Source organism: Ambystoma mexicanum, chromosome 12 (genome assembly GCF_040938575.1).
Source record: "Ambystoma mexicanum isolate Mex_15411 chromosome 12, UKY_AmexF1_1, whole genome shotgun sequence".
In the NCBI taxonomy this organism is placed as follows: domain Eukaryota; kingdom Metazoa; phylum Chordata; class Amphibia; order Caudata; family Ambystomatidae; genus Ambystoma; species Ambystoma mexicanum.
This window is the reverse complement of record NC_090936.1, coordinates 2,084,806-2,106,167: the sequence shown is the minus strand read 5'-3', so window position 1 is coordinate 2,106,167 and position 21,362 is coordinate 2,084,806. Positions and strand designations below refer to the sequence as shown.

At 50.3% G+C, this 21,362-nt stretch overlaps 1 protein-coding gene across 5 annotated transcripts in view; it reads left to right on the top strand.

Annotated features, from left to right (window-relative positions):
* UPF2 (UPF2 regulator of nonsense mediated mRNA decay) overlaps positions 1-21,362 on the top strand; it is a 766,220-nt gene that overhangs the window by 197,338 nt on the left and 547,520 nt on the right. For all 5 annotated transcript variants that reach the window (XM_069627785.1, XM_069627784.1, XM_069627788.1 and 2 more), the window contains exon 7: positions 8,885-8,988. In XM_069627785.1, the coding sequence (XP_069483886.1) occupies positions 8,885-8,988 (104 nt within the window). The remainder of the gene's footprint in view (positions 1-8,884; positions 8,989-21,362) is intronic.

Below are 21,362 nucleotides of genomic sequence, written 5' to 3'. Positions count from 1 at the left end.
TCCTGTGAGCTAGAGTCGTGGGCAGGGCAGACAGTGGACACATGCAAGCACCATGCTACACACATCCCTGTCGGGGGCACAGCATCGCCCCATTGCCAATTGGGCATGTGCATCATATGCCTGAAATGGCTAGGCCAAGAATTCCAAACTGTTTCCCCCATCACGTACCATGCCCCACTAATGCCAACCTATTGCAAAATCTAAAAAACCAGGCCCAAGCACGAGTGAAACTGCCCTGTACACCTCCCGTAAGTACTGAAAAGCATTAAAAATATTTTGATTGGCTCCGTCCTCCTACCATACCCTATGTTCCCTGCAGGCATCATCCAAGGCCAACGTGGATGGATGAGGAAGCAAGCCCACCCCAACATGTGGCCAGTCGCGCATCCACCAGGACCACCACCCCATGAAGGGCCCGGCAGGACACGCCAAGGCGGCGGACCCACCCCACCGCAGCAGTGCCTCACCACCTCGGTGCACCCAATCCACCAGGGGCTCACCACGTTGGGGCACCCAATCCACCAGGGCCTCACCACCTCAGCTTCACCAAGTCCGTCCCAAGCCACCAGGTGTTACCAGGATCTAGAAGTGGCCACGAGTGCAACCACCCCAGAGGAGGGAGCGCCATCCGGTGAAGAGCAGCAGGCTGTATCTGTCCTGACACAAACACACACAGTCCTGTGCAGCAAATGGTCACTCCCAAAGGGACCCCTGACCATGTGGAGACGCACATCCACAGTCCACAGGTCTGTGCATGCCGCTGTGCACGCACACCAGTGCCTGTTGAAGATACCCCCTCGAACCTTGGGAGGATAGCTCAGCAGCAACATGCTCGCCTTGGAAGCAAGACGACACGAGCAACACAGGTTCAATCCCAAGGTCCGCCTTTAGAAACCTCTGGGTATTAAGCGCGTTATAAATAACCCATCATTTCATTTCATATGGGTTATCTGCTGGTAGCCACTCGATCCACGGCAGCCCCACCAGATAGCCCAGCACCTCCAGGGACCACAGCCCCACAACACTGCAGAGCCCTGCCCGGCACAGCAGCCCCTCCAGCGCCGTCATGGCAGGTCTGGATGTGATCGAGGCACGCCAGATGAGGATCAAGGGCATGGCCAGCGCACACAACCGCCAGTTAAAGGCCCTCAACAGTGCCATTAGGGGGGCGTGGGGGCGGCCAAGTCCATGGCATGTGACAATGCACGCACTCGTAAGGTTGTGGAGGCATGCACTGCGGCCCTCGGAGTTTGGCCAGCGAGTGCACGAATTGTGCGAGGGGCAATCTGCACATGCATAACAGATGCGTGTGTCGAACAATCCTCTCTGCTAGCAGCTGCAGTTGGCTGCATCAGTGCCATCCACAAGGGTGACCTGGTGGGGGGGGTCACTGCGTCATTCGCAATGCCGCTCACCTGATATTGGTGCACGTGGGAAGCGTCCACGTACTTGTTAGGTGAACAATTGGGCTCATGGACCCACTTTGTGGGTGGAGGGGGATATGGGTGCTGGGGAGTTGGTGGGGGAAAGGGGGTATGTGTGTTTGGGGGTAAGGGGGTATGTGTGCTGGGGAGTTGGTGGGTGGAGGGGTGTTGGTGCTTGGGAGTTGGTGGTGGGGGGGAAGGGGTGTATGTCCGTGCTGGGGAGATGGTGGGGTTAGTTCCACAATTATTAAAACACGTTCACACATGACATAATGCAAGGGAATTCATGATTGTGTACACGTTTATTCATTTTAAAAGTGCTGGCCGTGGTATGTGCCCATTCACCATGTTAAAAGAAATTGTCGATCCATGCCTGTCTGGCCAACCTCCCCTCCCTCAACCCATCCATGTGTGCAGGAGCCCCGGCCACGTGATCACCACTCTCATCCCCTGTGGAGTTTCCCATCTGCATCAGGGGATAATGGCACATTCCTTCGCCAGCAGATGTTGCACAGCACAAGTGAGGACAACCTTGCCAACCTTTTCGGGGTGCATCCATTTGTGCCCCTCCAGTACGGTCCAGGTACCTGAATCTTGCCTTCAATGGTACAAATGTACGTTCTATACATATGCGTGTCCTACTCTGGGCGTTGTTGTGCTTGCTCTGACAGTGTTTGGGGATTCCGCACAGGGGTCATCAGCCAGGTGAGCTGCGGGTATCCTGAGTCACCTTTATGGGATGAAATGAGCACATGAGGCCTAGGTCCCTTCAATGGACGTGCAAGGACAAAGCATCAATACACTGTGCACAGTGATCCTACTTGTGTGCAACCGGGACATGCAATGTGATTGGCTGATAGGTATACATCCATCATCTTTCATGCCATGCATCATCTGACCCGCACATGCACCCTGTGCGGTTGATTGGGCTGTCCTCTGGCAGCTGACAGTTGGCTGCACATGGAATGACTGAAGTTGCGTCTGTGTATGCTGCACTATGTGAATGGGTTTGTGTGTGCTACTCCAGCTCATCAAGTGCTGTCATGTAACCACTTCTACTTGGAATATGGTGCACAGGACTTTTACAGTCGGAGAAATCATTGACCAAAGGAGAGCACTGTGAAGAGCCAAACTGCTGAACTTCAGAAAGATTCTGGTTCCTTTTTATTCTTGGACTCCGCATCCCAGTGGCGGCTCATTCCAAAGTCGGTCCATCCTCGGAGGGAATCGTCGAGTAAAGCCGAGAAACTCAGCCACTTCAACTGCCAAGGCACCAAAGGTACTGTGATGAGGAAGAGCCTCTCATAGCCTCAGGAGTCGTCCAAGGGTCCCAGATTCGTCTTGGATCCTGTTATGATATGGCATTTATAAAGCGCCTGTACACAAGTTTCTAGGCGCGACAAGACAAGCAGGGGGAAACAAAGGGGACAAAGCAGCATCTTACTAGGCTTTGGGGAAGGGGAGAAGTGATGAGGGCAGGGAGAGTATGGAGAAGTGCGGGACAAAGGAGAAAACAAGAGTGCAGCCAGCGGGTGACAAATAAGTGCAAGCGAGTGGACTATAGGGTTACAGACACAGACCACAAGTGCAGGGGAGCCAAGACGTAGTGCAGGATTGCAGCTGGACAGGCAGGGACCGGAGCCCGAATTCATAGGGTGACCAGTGTATGGAACAGGCAGGTGATAAGCAAGGGAGAGGAAGAGAGAAGGCAGAAGCAAAGAGAAAGGTCTTGAGTTGCTTCCGGGTACTGGAGATGGTTCTACTCATGTTTCAGAGAAGCATGGCGGCTGTTCCAGGCAAGAGGCCCCAATCCGAAGGAGATCTGCCCCCAACTCTTTGCTTGGAAAACTGACTGACCCTCAGAGAGTTGGCAGATATTTAGGAAGAGAGAGTTGTAGGTAGTGTGCGCCCAGGCCCCAGAAAGCCTTGTGGACAATTTAAAGGGTCTTTAACTTGATCCTTGCCGCCACTGGGAGCCAGTGAAGGGATTTTAGAGCTGGAGAGATGCGATCCATGGGCTTGAGGCCAAGGACAAGTCTTGCATTCCTGTTCTGGATGAGTTGTAGAGGACAGAGTAGAGGCAAGAAGATTTAGAAAGAGGCTGTTGCAGTAGTCCAGCCTAGGGAACCAGAGCTCTGGAGACAGTGAGCTTCTGGGGGAAAGTGAGGAACCGAAGAAAACATCTGAGGAGGTGCAGCTGGTAGTTTGACTTCTTGGAGACGTCAGGGATGTGAGTAGAGCAGGAAAGTGTGGAGTCGAAGATGGCCTCCGAGGTAGGAGAATAAAGAGGTCCCCATTGTGGGCAGCCAGAGATTGAGAGGTAAGGAGGGAGCTGGTGCTCCGATGAGGAGGATCTCAGTTTTACTGACATTAAGGCAGAGATCATTGGCGGCACACCACTCCTGAACTGCAGAAAGACAGTCTGGAATGAGAGGAGGAGTAGTAGAGGCGGCTGAGGGGAACCTGAACGAGTCATCAGCATAGCACTGGAAGTTGGAACAGAGGGTGGCTCTGCGGTGGGCAAGAGGTGACAGGTATTAGTTGAACAGCCAGGGAGAAAGATTATACCCCTGGGGAAGAGTACAGGTAGAGAGAGCGCAATGGAGAGGAAGGACCCCAGTTGGACATGGGAGGGTCGATCAGTGAGAAAGGAGGTCAGCCAGGCCAGGGTCCTGATCAGTGATACCCATGTTATCACGGAGCCGGTTGAGCAGGATGGCATGGTTGACCATATCAAAAGCAGAGGAAAGATTGAGGAGAATGAGGACAGAAGGGCGGTTCTCTTGTTGCCTCTCAGGTACTTTGGGGTGGTAGAACCTTTAAGAAGAAAACAAAGTTATTGAAGAATATTGTACTGGACTGTAAAAGACAACATAAGTTACTCCCTAACTTTTCCTTTACAGGTTGCCCCGGTGGGGGCGGGGGGACTCTTACTCCGAATTACTTATCTAGTCTAAAGAAAACATTCTGCCGCTGTTCATAGCTAACCTGCCTTTCTTTCCTATTCTATGCTGGTTGTACCTTATTTAAGAATTCACCTGCCATTTAAAACTGTCTGTGGTTAGTGCAGTTCCTACTGAAATTAAGTAGTGTGTGGTACCACAGAGTGTATATATTTACCATTGTTTGAATAAGTATTCCATGTACAAAGTGTTTTTATTTATATGTAGATTTGGTAGAGGTAGCCATCTTTTATCTAAAGAAGCTGTGTTGTCACCCAACAGTGTGTGAGCATTCCTTTGTTGGGGATTTTGGGAAACACTGTACTTAAGAACCTGCCTGTATCCCCTCCTGAAAGCTTAAGCCTGGCTGCTTGTCACATTATACCAAATTGAGAGCCTTGCTGGAGTGTTCTGTGCCTTTACCTGACCATATGGAGGGCTGAAGTACAGATACCCCCTCCAGTCTTTGCAGTAGTGAATTGAGGCCTTGCGCTGTGCGTAGAACATTATTTACCCTAGAGCATGATATTAATTGTGTGTATTTGTATTATTTTAACACTATGGCCTAGAAGAGCTTAGTAAATGTGGAGTGTTATTGTTGCCTGTCCTTTAAGACAATTTATTGGTAGGGTAAAATGTTTAGTTCCCTTTTTTGCCTACCCTTTGCCAATATGTGTTGAGTGCCGACACCTGGTTGTGTCGATAGGACACAGTCTGTGCTTAAGTGTGTAAGCCCAAAAGGAGAGTTTACTTGCTGTGAGGAATCCTGCGGAGTCATCTATGAATACCCAGTGGTGAACTCCTTCCCACTTGACCAGGGGACGGGAGCCGCTTCCTGATACTGCCCCCGGGGGTGGTGGTATGAGGGAGGATCATGTGGGAAGGGTATCGGGTATTAATATCCCGAACAAAAATATCATATGGCTGTTTGGTTCGCCATAGGCGATATTTTTATTGGGGATATTATGTGGGAGGGGGGGGTTGCGGGGGTGTCCCCTGCAGGGTCCATTGTAAATTTCGCCGCAAAAATATAGCAAATTGTATTGCGATATTTTTGCGGCGGAATTATCACATGGAACCGTGGGAAGGGACGACGGCCAGAAAGAGGTGATGACTCCTTTGGAAGAGACAGTATTTCCCCCTCAAACCCTCTTTTGAAGACAGCACTATAACACCTAAACTTTTGATGGCATCCTGCCATTATGAGCAAATGGCCATTCACACCTCATGTGTATGTAACACATACTTCACATCTCATATCTCTGATTTTGTACTAGGTAAAAATCCCAAATAAAAACACCTTGGTAGACCTTATTAATCCTATAGACTCTACTTCCATAATGCCTCAAGTACTGAGACGAGGAAGACGTCACTATGGATTTAAAGAAACCCTAAACTAAAGACGCAGACTAGTTGCAACATAGATCAGCTGCGTGGGACATTTAAAGATGGTTTTCACTTGCAATCAAAAAGCGAAGAGCAGAGAAGCAGCTTGGGCGAAGCAGGAATTTTAACCGCAGGTGAAGGCAGACGCACCAGAGCGGACCATGCTTAAGCCGGCAGGTGCTTTCAAGCAGACGCTTGTCAGCATTTCTTACTGGAGTGGCGGGAGACCTAGGGGAGCATGGCAGGCTCCAGGGAAGCGACACAAAAGAGATCGGCAGCAGCAGAGAGGCTGTCAAGGACGCAGACGAGCCGAACAGCAGCCACTTTATTGGCAAGTGAATGCAAGGCCGGCAGAAGAGCTGAAAGCGGGTCTGCCAACTGGGAGATACCATACCCGAATTGAGACATCGCCGCAGCAACGTGCCACGGGTCGGAAGCGATATGAGACATTGGTGAGTTGGCTCAGTGATGATGGGAACCCCCGGGGTGTTCGGACAGGCACATGAGCAATTAAAAGTGCATTCTGAATATTGACCAAGTAAATTAGAAAGATAAAATTTGCATGAGTCTCCATACATGAGAATTTCATATGGGGGAAAGTTGGAGCAAGCATTGCCATAAGCAAATGAATACTAGTTAACTTGAACAAGTCTTCATATGTGAGAGGTCCATATGGGAAAACTCTAATATCTGAAGTCAATGATGTGCAGGAGTACAACTGTGCTATCATTTTTATACTGGGAAATGGAACATTGTGAATAGAGAGTATACCAGGGAATCTGAAGAATTCCTGGCAGGGGAGTATACCAGGAAGCCATCCTTGAAGCAGTTGTGTGAAAGAGACCATGCCAGCCTTGAGAACTTGTTGTATCGAAGAGACCTGCTTGCCCTGCTTAAGGAAACATTGTTTGGGAAAAGACACTTTCGCCATCCTGCCTGAAATAATTTAGGGGAAGGGAACTACCCTCTGGATCCAAGGACATCTTTTGGAAGAAACCATTTTTGTTGGATTTGTCCATTTGCTTTACATTTGAACACTTTTTGGTTAAACACTGATCAGAGACATTTTCCTTACACTTCTTAATTGTTTTATTTCTAGTGTGAGGGTCAGATATATTTTGGACACAAGGACAGTTTACATAATGTTGACGACAAGACACAGACTGATCTTTAGTTTTAGTTTCCTAGGCAGGGAAACTCTTTAGGATAAAGACAGAGGCCTTTATGCAGCCCTTTTCTTTTAATAGATGTCCGACGTTGAAAACGCTAACACTTTGTGTCCGCCTCTCATTTCTGACCCCTTACACTGCTTTTTTTAGATTGTATCGTTCCCTTGACCCCCTGTTATTTTATGTTGGGTGTCTGAGACAGTGGGCCCACATAGAGGCATTTGGGCGATGAAATGACACTTACTGATTTATAATATGGTGTGTATTTTATACTGTGATATATGTGATAACTTACTTGGCCTGATAGATATCGGTATGTATAACCTATTTAAAGTATATATTTTTTTAGTATGTCATTGTATTGTCTTTTCTTGAGATATTCAAACTAGTTGTACCTTGTTTCTGCCTGTTACCCCTGCCCGAAAGTTGATCCTTCTTGCTCAGGGCCCATAGTTACCTTAACGAAGACTCCGGGGCATTACCTGAAGTGGTAATGCCCACCTCCTGCTCAGGGCCTATTGCTAGAAACCCGGCCCGTAAGACCGGAGTACTAAGCATGTTTTTTTTTTTCCGGGTCTGAAACGCCGGAACGTTTCGGAACAGAAAAAGAAAATTTTTAAAAAAGGACGCTGGGGAAATGAAAACTTAGTCCGTTTTCCCTTTCCATGGCGGCCTGTGAAAATGAATGTCAAAAGGTAAACTAACAAAACGGCCACCATGTAAAGAAGAGAAGGGACTATGTGTAGTCCATTCTTCCTTTCCATGATGGCATTTTGCGGATCGGGAACGGACGCGCTGGGGACAGTGTTCCCAGCACGTCCGCTCCCGAAAAGGACAAAAAGAAGTTAAGTGGGGATGGGAGGGTGGTGGAAAGGGAATTCTTTGGATTGTGTGGGGTGAGGGGGAGAAACATCACTTGCCTCGATCCCCGGCGGGGGAAGATGGCAACCTCCAGCCGTCTGGCGGCTCATAGCTGGGGTTACCCTGTTCCGAGCCTCATTGGCTGAGTGGCTGCCACACACCCCCGCCGGGGACAGAAAGGAAGGGACGTTATGAGGAGAGGGATTGGCTTCCCTTTCTTGTCAAGTGTATTAGCCCCCCCTATTCAGGTCAGTGGCTGTGGATTCCTCAACAGAGTTGTACAAAAACTGCCTTAACAGTGGCGAAGCAGTGGGAGGAGGAGGGCAGGGATTGCAAGAATGAAGTGGGGGAAAGATTTAGGATGTGTGGCACAAAGTGCAAAGAGTGGATGGGAAAGATGGAAAGCGCGACAGAGCGAGGAGGTGGCGGCAGAATTAATGGATTTAATAAGGGTGGAGCAGTATGGTCAAAAGCCACCGGAATAACAGAAGGTGGGGGAGAAAAAACAGGGGAGATTTTCAAATATCGGACAGAGCAGGGAGACGGGGTGGGGGGAAAGAGTACAAACAGAAGAGAAAGAAGGGGAGGGGTAAAGCACTATGAGGAGCGCCTGTAGACCATGCCAATGGCAGCGGTGCACAGTATAAACGTAAGGAGGTTGCAGCTGAGGATTTGATGGAGGGTAAGAAGGAAGAGGAAGGGGAGAGGAGACATCTGGAGATCGGAGGAAAAGCAGTCCGTAAGGGAGGAAGAGTAGGAAGAAGTGATAAAGGCAGAGAGTATGGACATCTCGTGAATTCATTATGGGTGTCGCATGCAAGTATCATTCGCCTTCTTTCTCGAAGTCAAGATTATTTTACTCACTATTTTTTGAAGTGGAGTAAAATATAGTTTTTTGGGCAGTAAAAGAATAATTCACATTTCTAATTTGTTTATAAATATTGTTGCGTATGGCTGCTACGCTGCTTTTCTGTGGGGCTGGATGGAATATTATACTGGCAGTACCTAGCCTATATATTTATTTTATTGATGACTCTGCATATGCTTTTCTTGGTGTATACATCATCCTTGTAATAGTTGTATTATCTTGTTTTTGAACTAGAGCAAGAAGATGAAGAAGCCAGCACTGGGTCACATTTGAAGCTAATAGTCGATTCCTTTATTCAACAGCTGCCAAACTGTGTCAATAGAGACCTCATTGATAAGGTGAAGTGATATGTTTTCTTCCCATTGCTCCTGAACACGAAAATAATTGAATTGCATAAAATGTTACTTCCTCTCCCAGAGGATCGCTTGAGAAGGCCTTTCCACATGCAATCTAGATTCTTATCACAGGTTACTCTTAATGTACAGTGGACTCGGAAACAAATCTTTTGTATATTCCATGCCAGATCACTTTAAAACATGGTATGCGTAGCATGATAAGCCATAGTCCTGGGTATTTTTCCATCACTGAATGCCAAGGACGAAAATGTTCTATTTTTCAAAATTACCCATTTGCATACTAATCCATAGTCAGAACAGTGCAATTCCCCCTTGGGCTTCCTTCTGACGGAGATCTCCATGGCTCCAACACTGCCAATGTGTAGTGCTCCCGAACTCTCCATCTAATCCCTGTCGGGAAGAACTTGAAGCAATCTCAAGTTTAACACCACTTTATTTTATTGTCAAACTGGGGTTACACAAATTACTAAAAGACAAGGGAAAAGTCTAATCCTAAAAAGAGATTTCGAGGGGATTGGGTCCTCCGACGTATTCCATATCTATGACATGTAATCACCACAGCTGTGCTGCTTCGGAAACTTTTTTCCTGCGTCGATGACGTCGATGCGCCGTCGTCGAGGACCTCCTCCGACGTCCAACGTCATCCGATGTGATAAGTAGGACGCACGACGCCCGTAGCCTCAGTTCCGTTTTTTCCGCAAACGTGTTGCTTCGTGTTTCTCGGTTAAACGCCTCGACTCTTTGGAGTTCTGTTCTTCTCGGTTCTTCGAGCCTGTTCGTTTTGTGAAAATCCTTCGTGTGAAGATGTCTTCTACTTTGTCTTCGACCCCGCGTCCGGGCTTCAAGAAGTGCGGGGAGTGTGGGTCCAAGATGTCGGTGACGGACTCGCACGACGCCTGCCTCTGGTGCCTCGGGGAGGCCCACGACACGGAAGACTGTATCGACTGCCAGTCGCTCGCGTCCAAAGCCTTACGCGAATGTAAGAAGAAGTTGTCGGTAGGTCGGGTGTCCAAGCCCCGGAAGTCGAAGTCTGCGGGGCTTTCGACGGATGATTCGAGGGGTGACTCTCCGCGTCATCGTCGGAAGTCTCGTGGGTCTCCTTCTAGGAGTCGGCCTCGCCACTCCTCAGCCTCTTCGAGGCATTCTCGGAAGCGCCGACACCGGTCGTCTTCCAGGTCCTCTTCGGAGGACTCTGCCCGGCACGTCGCTTACCCCACCGGAGGAATGGGCTTCCTTCGGGAGGAAAATGCTGGCGATTCTTGAGTCGCAGGGTACTAAGCCGTCCGCGCCCCCGAGTGGGGTCGGCCGTGAGAGGTCGAGAGACACCGCTCGCAAGAGTGGTCGGCACAAGTCACGGGAGAGGTCCCGTTAGGACAAGGAGACTCGTTCTCGACGTGCCCGTTCCAGGTCCCGGTCCTCGACGCGTTCGAGACTGTGTGCACCTGTGAGGTCTTCGAGGAAGACATCGACGTCTGAGGCGTCGAGGGCGTCGACAGGCTTTCTCGAGGCTCCGGCTCCGAGGAAGTCGTCGAAGCCGTCGACGCTCAGGTCGTCGAAAGACACGCTCGGGGCTCCGGCTTCGAGGGCTGTGTCGATGCCGCCGATGCTGGAGGCGCTGCATCTGACGTCGACGCCGATTTCCTCGACGCCGATTTCCTCGAAGTCGACGCCGATCCTCTCGGCGCCGGCGCCGATTCGCTCGACGCCATCGACGCCTTTCGTGTCGGAGGTACCCCGTGGCACGGGAGGACCCCCTAGGAAGGCTCTGGTTAAGAGCAAGCACTCTCGGGTGCCTTCTTTTTGCCACCTGGAGTATATATCAGAGGCGGATGAGGATTCTGATGGCCTGGTTCCTAGTCAGGTTCCAGATGAGATTGTCTCGGGCCATAGTCAGTTTGACGATTTGAGGCAGTCACTGCATGATGCCAGTGAACTGGACACCTCTCCGGAGGTGGAGTTTTGTAGGCCTGAGCCTGGCTCTCATGCCGATTCCTCGTACCGGCGCCTTATGGCTAGGGTTTCTGAGTACTTGGGATGGTCTGCTCCCCCAGGGGAGTTTGTGCAGGATGATCTGACGGACATCCTTGATGTTGGTCCCCCAACTGACCCGGTACTGCCGTTCCATATGGCTTTACAGAGAAGGGTGGCGGCGGCTTGGACTGCTCCGGAGAGTCTCCCGGCGATGGGCAGATCCTTGTCGCGAAAATACCGTCCAGCCAGTAGCGACCCCTGCTACTTGACCAGGCACCCCACTCCGGAGAGTTTGGTGGTGCAGGCGGCCACGGCCCCGGCAAAGCAGGCGTCGTACCCTACCATCCCTCCTGATAGGGACGACAAACGTTTTGATGGCTGGGCGAAGAAAGTGTTTTCTTCTGGTGGTATGGCGCTTCAGGCGGCCAACTCCATTTGTGCCTTGTCTCGTTTCACGCACACTCTGTGGAACTGTGTTGCGTTAGCGGCTGAACATATTCCCGAAGGGGACGAACGGGATGGTTTCCTTGCTATGGTCCAGGATGGTAAGGATGCCATGTGTGAGTCCGTTCAGTCGGGTTTGGACTTAGCTGAATGCGTCAGTAGGTCCATGGCGGCGAGCACCGTGATACGCAGGTTTGCGTGGTTGCGGAAGTCGGGGTTTGCTCCTGATGTGCAGTTCTGGCTCCTCAACATGCCCTTTGACGGTGAACACCTTTTTGGCAGCAAGGCTGACGAGAGCCTTGAGAGGTTGCAGACCTCAAAGGCTGCAGCAAAGTCGTTGGGCGCTGCAGTTCGCCAACCTCCGCCTTTTCGTCCTAGGGGACAGCAGTGGAGGGGTGGTTCCTTTCGCTATTATTCGTCCTTCAGTAAAGCGAGAGGAGCTGGCAGTCAAAGGGGCCTACGCAGGGGTACCAGAGGTGGACGACAGGGTACCCGTGGTGCCAAGGCCGCTCGGGCAGTTGCCTCTTTGCCCTCAGGTAACGCCGCAGCCGCTCCCGCTCAGTCGTGAGGCCATGTCCCATGGTTCGCCGGTTGGGGGAAGGCTGGCGCAGCATCTTGTAGAGTGGCAAGCCATTACTTCAGATGTGTGGGTTCTGGAGATCATACCCCACGGCTACTGTCTTCCTTTTCGGCACAGGCCTCGCGACAATCCACCGGGGAACCTCTCTTTGCAGAGTCTGGATCCGCTCCTTGCGCAGGAAATTCAAGCCCTGCTGGAGAAAGGCGCCATAGAACTGGTGCCTGTAGCGGAGAGGAACAAAGGATGGTATTCCCCTTATTTTTTGATTTCGAAGAAAGACGGGGGATTGAGACCCATCATGGACTTGCGCGGTTTGAACAAACTCCTCAGGAAGGACAAGTTCAAGATGGTTACTCTCTCTCAAGTCCTCCAGGCCCTTCAGCTTCAGGACTGGTTGGTGTCTCTCGACCTCAAGGATGCTTACTTCCATGTGCCGATCCATCCCAAGCACAAGAAGTACCTGAGGTTCGCGGTTGGCGACTCGCACTTTCAGTTTCGGGTCCTGCCGTTCGGATTGACCTCCGCCCCAAGGGTTTTCACCAAGCTCATGGTGGTGGTGGCAGCGCATCTCAAGCAAGGGGGGATTCACGTCTACCCCTACCTGGACGATTGGTTGATCAGGGGGAGCTCTCCCGAGCAAGTCCTGGATCATCTGTCCGTCACCTGCCACTCCCTTCCCAGGCTGGGCTTCTCCCTCAATTTAAAGAAGTCCCATTTGACGCCAACACAGCGGCTCCAGTACATCGGAGCAGTGCTCGACACTTCCCTGGGGCAGTGTTTTCCTCCCCAGGTGAGGGCTCTTCACATTCAGCAGATGGTGCACAAGTTTCAGCATGCCCAGACGCTCCCAGCGTTCGAGTTCTTGAGGTTGCTTGGCCTCATGGCATCCTGCATTCTTCTGGTGCCAGAGGCTCGCCTGCGGATGAGATCTTTGCCGTGGGCACTCAAGACGCAATGGTCGCAGTCCTCCGGCAGGTTGTCGGACTCGGTTCTGGTGCCGCCCTCGGTCGCCCGGGACCTTCTGTGGTGGGCCGTCGAAGGCAACTTGATGAAGGGGGCTCCCTTTTGGCTTCCCTGGCCGGAGGTGACGATCGTGATGGATGCATCCCTCACGGGATGGGGTGCTCATGCCAACGGGCTGACAGTCAGCGGTCGTTGGTCTCCGTCGGAGTCCAGACTCCATATCAATCTGTTGGAGCTGAGGGCCGTCAGGCTAGCCCTGAAGGCTTTTCTGCCGACTGTGCGAGGAAAGAATGTCCTGATCCTGACGGACAACACAGTGGCCATGCACTACCTCAACAAAAAGGGGGGGGCAGGGTCACTTCCTCTGTGCAGGGAGGCAATGCAGCTCGAGTTCTGGGCCATCCAGCAGGAAGTTTCGATCTCGGCAGTTCATCTGGCCGGAGACGAAAACGTGACGGCGGACGCTCCTAGCAGGCAGAGCGCGATCTCTCACGAGTGGGAGTTGGCTCAGGAGATTCTCCTGGAGATCTTCGCCCTTTGGGGGACCCCTCAAGTGGATCTCTTCGCCTCCAGTGTCAACCGGAAGTGCGAAAAGTTTTGCGCGCGGGAATTTCCTCCAAAAGGAGCTTTAGGAGACGCGTTCGTGGTGGAGTGGTCATTCCCTCTGCTGTACGCGTTTCCTCCAGTCCCCGTCATCCCGCAAGTGCTGCGGAGGTTACGGAAGTTCGGTTCCCGGATGATCCTCATTGCTCTGGCGTGGGCTCGGAGGACGTGGTACCCGGACCTTCTCGACTTGTCCATCTGCCCTCCACGTCGTCTTCCCTACCGAGACGATCTGCTCTCACGGGAGGGGGGTCAGGTTCTCCATTCAGAGGTCAGATCCCTCAACCTTCACGCTTGGCTTCTGAAAGGTTGAGGTATAAGGATTGGGACCTCCCTGAAGACGTGATGGAGGTGTTGCTTTCGGCCCGAAGGCCAGCAACAAAGTCTCTGTACCGTTGCCGTTGGCGTAAGTTTTGCGACTGGTGCAGGGTTCAGAATGTGGATCCTTTTGCATGTGACATCCCCATGGTTCTGTCCTTTTTACTTTCTTTGGCCCACAGGGGCTTGCAAGTGGTACCATTAAAGGTTACCTGGCGGCGCTGCCCATCTTTAAGCGCTCGTCTGAAGAGTGTTCTTACTTTGAAATCCCTTTAATTTCACAGTTTCTGAAAGGGCTCACTAATGTGTTCCCTCCGTCACCTTTCCTGGTGCCCGGTTGGGATTTAAACCTTGTTCTTAAGTTTCTTATGGGTGCTCCGTTTGAGCCTTTACATTCTTGCCCTTTGAGGCTGTTAACTCTGAAAACTGTGTTTTTAGTTGCGGTTACTTCCGCTCGCAGAGTGAGTGAGTTACAGGCACTTTCAGTTCAGCCACCCTTCACTGTATTTCACAAGGACAGGGTTGTCCTTAGAGTTCGTCCTTCTTTTCTTCCGAAGGTAGTGACGGATTTTCATTTGGCCCAGAAGGTTGTTCTTCCGGCATTCTATCCTCCTCCGCATCCTGGAAAGAAAGAGAAGAGGCTCCGTAGGCTTGATCCTAGGAGAGCTTTAAGCTTTTATGTTTCATGCATGTCCCGGGTCAGAGTGGACGATAAACTCTTTATTGGTTACGCTGGAAAGCGTTTGGGGCAAGCTGTGACGAAACAGACTTTGTCTCGCTGGATTATTTTAGCCATCTCGGAGTGTTACCGCTTGGCGAGTAGGGACCCACCGGCTGGCTTGCGGGCCCATTCTACCAGGGGTGTGGCTGCATCTAGTGCCCTGCAGAGGGGTGGTCCCATTCGCAACATCTGTGATGCAGCCACCTGGGCTTCAGTACATACATTTGTACGTCACTATTCTCTCGATTCCATCCGAGGGCAGGATCTGGCCTTTGGCAAGGCGGTCCTTTGCTCTGCTATTTGATTGGCTATTCTAAATTTTGATTCTAAATTCTTTCCCTCCTCCTTGCTCTGGTACTGCTTTGGGAGTCTGTCATAGATATGGAATATGTCGGAGGACCCAATCCCCTCGAAGAACAAGTTACTTTCTTACCTGGTAACGTTCTTTCGATGGGATGGTCCGACGATGTATTCCATATCGCTCCCGCCCTGCCTTCCCCGCTGCAGAATTTCTTTTGCGATTGCAGCTTACGTTCCGCAAGGCTTTGTGTCTGACTGGCAGTTGACTTATGTCACACGTTCTGGGGGAAAAAACTACAACTGAGGCTACGGGCGTCGTGCGTCCTACTTATCACATCGGATGACGTCGGAGGAGGTCCTCGACGACGGCGCATCGACGTCATCTACGTCATTGACGCAGACGCCAGGAAAAAAGTTTCCGAAGCAGCACAGCTGTGGTGATTACATGTCGTAGATATGGAATACGTCGTCGGACCATCCCATCGCAAGAACGTTACCAGGTAAGAAAGTAACTTGTTCTTCTCTATACAACAGTGTCCGACTGGCCAAACAAAATAAGTAGTTCTCCGGTTCCGATTCTCTAAGTATATGATCGCAAAATAACACTTAACCTTTATACGTCCTTGTCCGTCCTGGCATATCCAATGCTGCAAAGGAAATGTTCAAACTGTGTGTCCAAAAGAAAGTCTTCAAGCCTATCCCTGGTCTGCTGCTCTCCTGACCTCCCTAAGCTAATAACATAAGTAGGATAGGCAAGAGCAAAACCTATTTGTCCAAGAAGAGAGCCTACATCCAAGCCTGCGTCTCTGCGTGCGGACTCGTACAACACTGCTAAACTCTTAAAAATCTGCAAGGAGCTGGCACTGGCGTCTCACTTCACCACTAAAACTCAAGACATCCTGTCCTCTCACTCCTGTTCCTCTTTCCCTCTTTCCCTCTTTCCCTCTTTCCCTCTTTCCCTCTTTCCCTCTTTCCCTCTCTTTCCCCATGTTCACCGCTGACAATGGTTCTAGGAAAGTTCAATCTATGAACGTATTGTCCAAGCAGGTGCTTCTGTGCTCCTCCAGGACAACATCAACACCCTCTCTCCAGCCTTGGCCAATTTCTGCAATCACTCTTTTGTCACAGAAACTTTCTCCTCCCCCCTAAAACACTCCCTTCTGCACCCCTTCCTGTTGAAGCCTTCTGCCAATCCTTCCTCTCCAGCAAACTACCGCCTGATCTCTATCACTCCTTTCCTGGACAAACTCCTGGAAAAGCTGGCCACCTCCCAGCTTACTCTCCATACCAAATCTGTTGGTTGTCACCATGACCATCAGACTGAGTTTAGAGCAGCCAGAAGCACGGAAACTGCTCTCCTGAACTCCTGTGAAGATCTGCACTCAAATATCGACTTTAGCCTTCATTCCATCCTCATCCTCCTTGTTCTTGTCTCTGCTTTCGGCAGTCAACCATGCCATCCTGATCCATCCTCTCCGTGACAACCTGGGCACCACAGATCAGGCCCTAGCCTGGTTGAATTCCTTCCCCTCCGATCGACCCTCCCATGTTCAACTGGGGTCCTTTCGAATGGATGGTGTGCTCCCACGTGTTCCTGATCTTTCATGTATTCGATATCAAGCTTCAGCTGCTTCGGATTTTCTTTTCGGCATAACTAAAGATCAAGGTCATCGACGCATCCGGCACCTTCGACACCAATGGCACCTTCGGCAGCATCAAAGCCTTTGGTGACGTTGAAGTCGAAAACGACTTCAGTAAAAATATTAACGACTCCTCGAGCGTCGAGTTCAAAATGTGTGAAGCCTTCGATGCCCATCCCAGGTAAGACTTATACTCCTTTACAAAGGAAGGATTATTTCAAATCACTAACCTCGATTTTTGAGGAAAATGAGTCATCGGATAACGATGCACCATTTTTGCTACAATTTGGTACACCAAATGTCCCTGATACTTTATATCCGAGGAGTCCAGGCTAAAAGATCTTTGACTACTTGCAAACAGCCAGTGGAGTGGACACTTCACCAGAGCTAGAATTTGGTAAACCTGAATCTGGTGAACATGCAGATGCATCATATAGACAGGTCATGTCTTTGGTTGTAGATTACTTGGGATGGAGTAGACCTCCCCTCCCTTCGAGAAGGATGATGTAACAGACATCCTTGATAAGGGTCAGCGAATGGATCCCATTTTACCTTTCCATATTGCACTTAAAAATGTTTTTTAAAAACGGGTGTCTGCCAATTGGGGGACGCCGGAGTCAAGTCCGGCAGTAAACAAAAACTTGACAAGAAAATACCGCTCATCTAGTAGTGAGCCCAACTAATTGTCAAAACACCCCACCCCTGAAAGTCTTGTGGTGCAGGCAGCTTACACAACCATCCCACCGGAAAGGGATGACAGAGTAGATGCATGGGCAAGGGAAGTATTTTTTGCGGGGGCATGGCTCTTTAGTCGGTCAGCTCCACATGTGCCTTAGCAAAGTTTTCATTCACTCTATAGGACTGTATTTCCATGGCGGCTGAGCATATTCCTGAGGGGGAGGAAAGAGACTTTTTATTGGCTATTGTTCGAGACAGCAACAAAGCCATGTGCAAGTCTCTTCAGTTGGGTCTAGATACTGCAGCCCGCATCAGCAGAGCCATGGCAACAAGCACCGTAATACGCAGATTTGCATGGTTGAGGAAGTCTGGATTTGCACCTGATGTGCAATCCAGACTCCTTAACATGCCTTTTGACGTGTCTCACCTTTTTGGCACCAAGGCTGACGAAAGCCTTGAGAAGCTGCAGACCTCGAAGCCGACCGCCAAATCTTTAGGTACTGCTGTTAGGCAGCCTCAGCCCTTTAGCCCCAGTGGACCGCCTTGGAGGTGTAGATCTTTTCACGAATACTCCTCAGTTGGAAGAGCGAGCGGAATGGCTGGTTGGAGGCCAAAGAAGATTCCCTCGTGGTGGACGAGGGAGAGGTGCAAAGCCCATTTGAGCAGGGGCATCCTTACCAACCGCCACTGCTTCAGCTACCTCTAAACCTCTCTGAGGTCTTGAGTCGCAAAACCCCAGTGGAAGGCAGACTGTCTCAGCATCTGGAAGAATGGCGAGACATTACTTCCGATGCTTGGGCACTGGAAACAAAAGCCCACGGTTACTGCTTTCCTTTCATATAGAGACCTCAGAACCATCCACTGGGGAACCGTTCTTTGAGGGTTCCAGATCTGCTCCTTGTGGAGGAAATTTTGGCCCTTCCAGAGAAAGGCGCTATAGAAACAGTGCCTGTAGCAGAGAGGAACAAAGGATGGTACTTTACATATTTCCTAATACCCAAGAAGGATGGAGGGCGTAGACTCATCTTGGACTTGAGATACTTGAACAGGTTCCTCAGGAAGGACAAGTTCGAGATGGTTACACTTTCTCAGCTCCTTCAGGCCCTCTTTCTCCAGGATAGGATGTTGTCATTGGACCTTCAGGATGCTTACTTTCATGTGCGAGTCCATCTCAAGCACAGAAAGTACCTGAGGTTCGCCGTTGGCGGTTCGCATGATCAGTTTCGAGTTCTGCCTTTCGGGTTGACCTCCGCCCCAAGGGTTTTCACCAAGCTGATAGCGGTGGTGGCAGTGTGTCTCGGAAGGGGGGGTGGGGATTCACGTCTAACTCTACCTGGACGGTGGGATGATCAGTGTGCGTTCTCCCGAAAAAGTAATGGATCATCTCAGTCACCTGCCACTCTTTTCACAGACTGGGCTTCTCCCTCAGTTACAAGAAGTCCAATATGACAAAATCTGAAAAACTCCAATTCATCAGGCCGTGCTGAATGCATCCTTTGGTAAGAGTTTGCCACCCGAGGTGAGGACTCAAGACATCCTGCAGATGGTCTCCAAGTTTCAGAGTGGCCAGCGTCTTCCAGCCTTCGACTTTTTAAGGTTGCTCGGCCTCAAAACAGGCCTCATGGCATCCTGCATTTTTCTGGTGCCGGAGGCTCGCCTGAGGATGAGATCCCTTCAATGGGCTCACAGAACACAATGGTCTCAATTCCCAGGCAACATGTCAGACCTACTTCAGGTTCCAAGCAGGGTCGCTCAGGATCTCCTTTGGGCCTGCGAGGACAACATTCTGAAAGGAGAACCTTTTTGGCAACCATGGGCGGAGATAACAGTAGGGACGGACGCCTCACTCACAGGGTGGGGAGCCCACGCCAACAATCTGACAATCGGTGGTTGTTGGTCTCCATCGGAGTCCAAACTTCACATCAATCTTTTGGAGCTGTGGGCAATCAGACTTGTGCTGATGGCTTTTCTGCCCTCTGTATGGGGAAGAATGTCCTGATAATGACAGAAAACATAGTGGCCATGTACTACCTCAACGAGAGGCGGTGTAGGGCCACTACCACTGTGCAGAGAGGCAATGCAGTTCTGGTACTGGGCAATTCAAGAGGGAATCTCCCTATCGGCAGTTCACCTTGCCGGAGAGGGGAACACAGTGGTGGGTGCTCTGAGCAGGCAGAGCACAGTCTCCCACTAGTGGGAACTAGCTCAGGAAGTCCTTAAAGAGATCCTTGACCATTTGGGGAATCCCTGAAGTGGATCTGTTCACGATCAATGTCAACCAGAAGTGAGAACTGTGCTGCTCCAGGTAATTTCCCCCAAGAGGAGCTCTGGGTGACATGTTTGTCGTGGACTGGGAGTTTCCACTGCTGTACGCGTTTCCTCCAGTGCCCATCATTCCTCACGTGATCTGGAGGTTGAGAAAGTTCAGGAAACCCATGATCCTCATTGACCCGGATTGGGCCAAGAGGACGTGGTACCCGGACCTTTTGGACCTGTCCATCTGCCAGCTGGTACAAGGACAAGAATATACACCCTTTCCTATGCAGAGCACAAGAGGTGTTAATGTTCTATTATACCTAGTCAATCTGGGGCTCCAGGCTGGAAAAATTGATGGCTATTTGGTGGCGCTATTCATCTTTAAGCACTCGTCTGAGGAATCTTCATATTTTAAGATACCACTGGTAGCACAATTTCTGAAGGGACTCACCAATGTGTTCACCCCATCTCCTTTCCAGGTTCCAGTTTGGGACCTTAATCTGGTGTTAATATTTCTTGTGTGCACCATTTGAACCTCTACATGCATGTCCATTAAGGTTGCTAACATTTAAAACCATTTTGTTGGTAGCAGTAACTTCAGCCTGTAGAGTGAGTGAATTGCAGGCACTTTCATCTAAACCACCCTTTCCAATTTCCACAAGGATAAGGTCGTCTTGAGGGTTAAGCCTTTATTTTTGCCTAAGATCATTTTGGATTTTCATGTAGGACAGAAAATTGTATGGACTACTTTCTATCCTCCACCTCATCCTGGCAAAGAGGAGAGGTTACATGGATTGGATCCATGTAAAACTCTAAGCCGCTACATATTTAGATTATCTAAACTTTGTAGAGATGATCAGCTTTTTATAGGCTATATAGACGACAAACTGGGTCAGGCTGGGACAAAGCAGACCTTATCCAGATGGATAATTCTGACAATTTCAGAATGCCACAGGCTGGTGGGCAAGGATCCTCCAGAAGGCTTGAGGGCCCAATCCACCAGGGGCATGACTACTTCTACGTGTCTGCAAAGAGATGTTCCTAGCAAAACAATTTGTGAGACAGCTACGTGGTCTACTATACACACGTTCACAAAGCATTACTGCCTTGATTCTTCCCTCAGTCACGATGGAAGCTCTTGAAAAGTGGTCCTCCATTCGGTTCATGAAAACCATTGAGAAATTTCTCACTCCATCCATCAAAACAAACACTGCTTTCCTCAAAGATGAGGAATACGTGGGAGGAACACCCAGTCGAAAGAACGTTACCAGGGGTAAGAAACTTGTTCTTCTCTCCACCACCTCTCTCTGTATGTGGTGTTCCCCAGGGCTCTAACCTCGCACCCTGGCTCTTCAACATTTACTTGGCACCTCTGGCCCAACTCATCTCTAATTCTCTCCTAACTTTCAGTGTTATGCAGATGACAGTCGGCTCTCCTTCAGGCTTTCCTATGCCTCCTCTCCTCTCTCATATATTCCTGATTGTCCATCCGTGAATCAAGAATGGTGTGCCTTTAACAATTTGCCTGATCGCCAGCAAGACTGAGATCCTTCTCATTGGGACCCCTGCTCCCACTTTCCCTCTTTCACTCTGGCTTCCCTCCTTGGGCCCTCTACCTGCGCCTTCCTGCGAGGCAAAAAACATTGGTGTCATCTTCGACTCCACCCTCTCCTTCTCTCCTCACATCACGGATGTCACCAGAAGTCCCACTACCAGCTGCACCTCCTCAGAGGTATTCTTCCTTTTCTCACTTTCCCCCAGAAGCATATTGTCACAAGAGCCCTGGTTCTCTCTAGGCTGGACCTGCAACAACCTCTTTCTAAATCTGCCTGACTCTAGTCTTTACCCTCTGCAACTAATCCAGAACAGGATTGCAAGACTT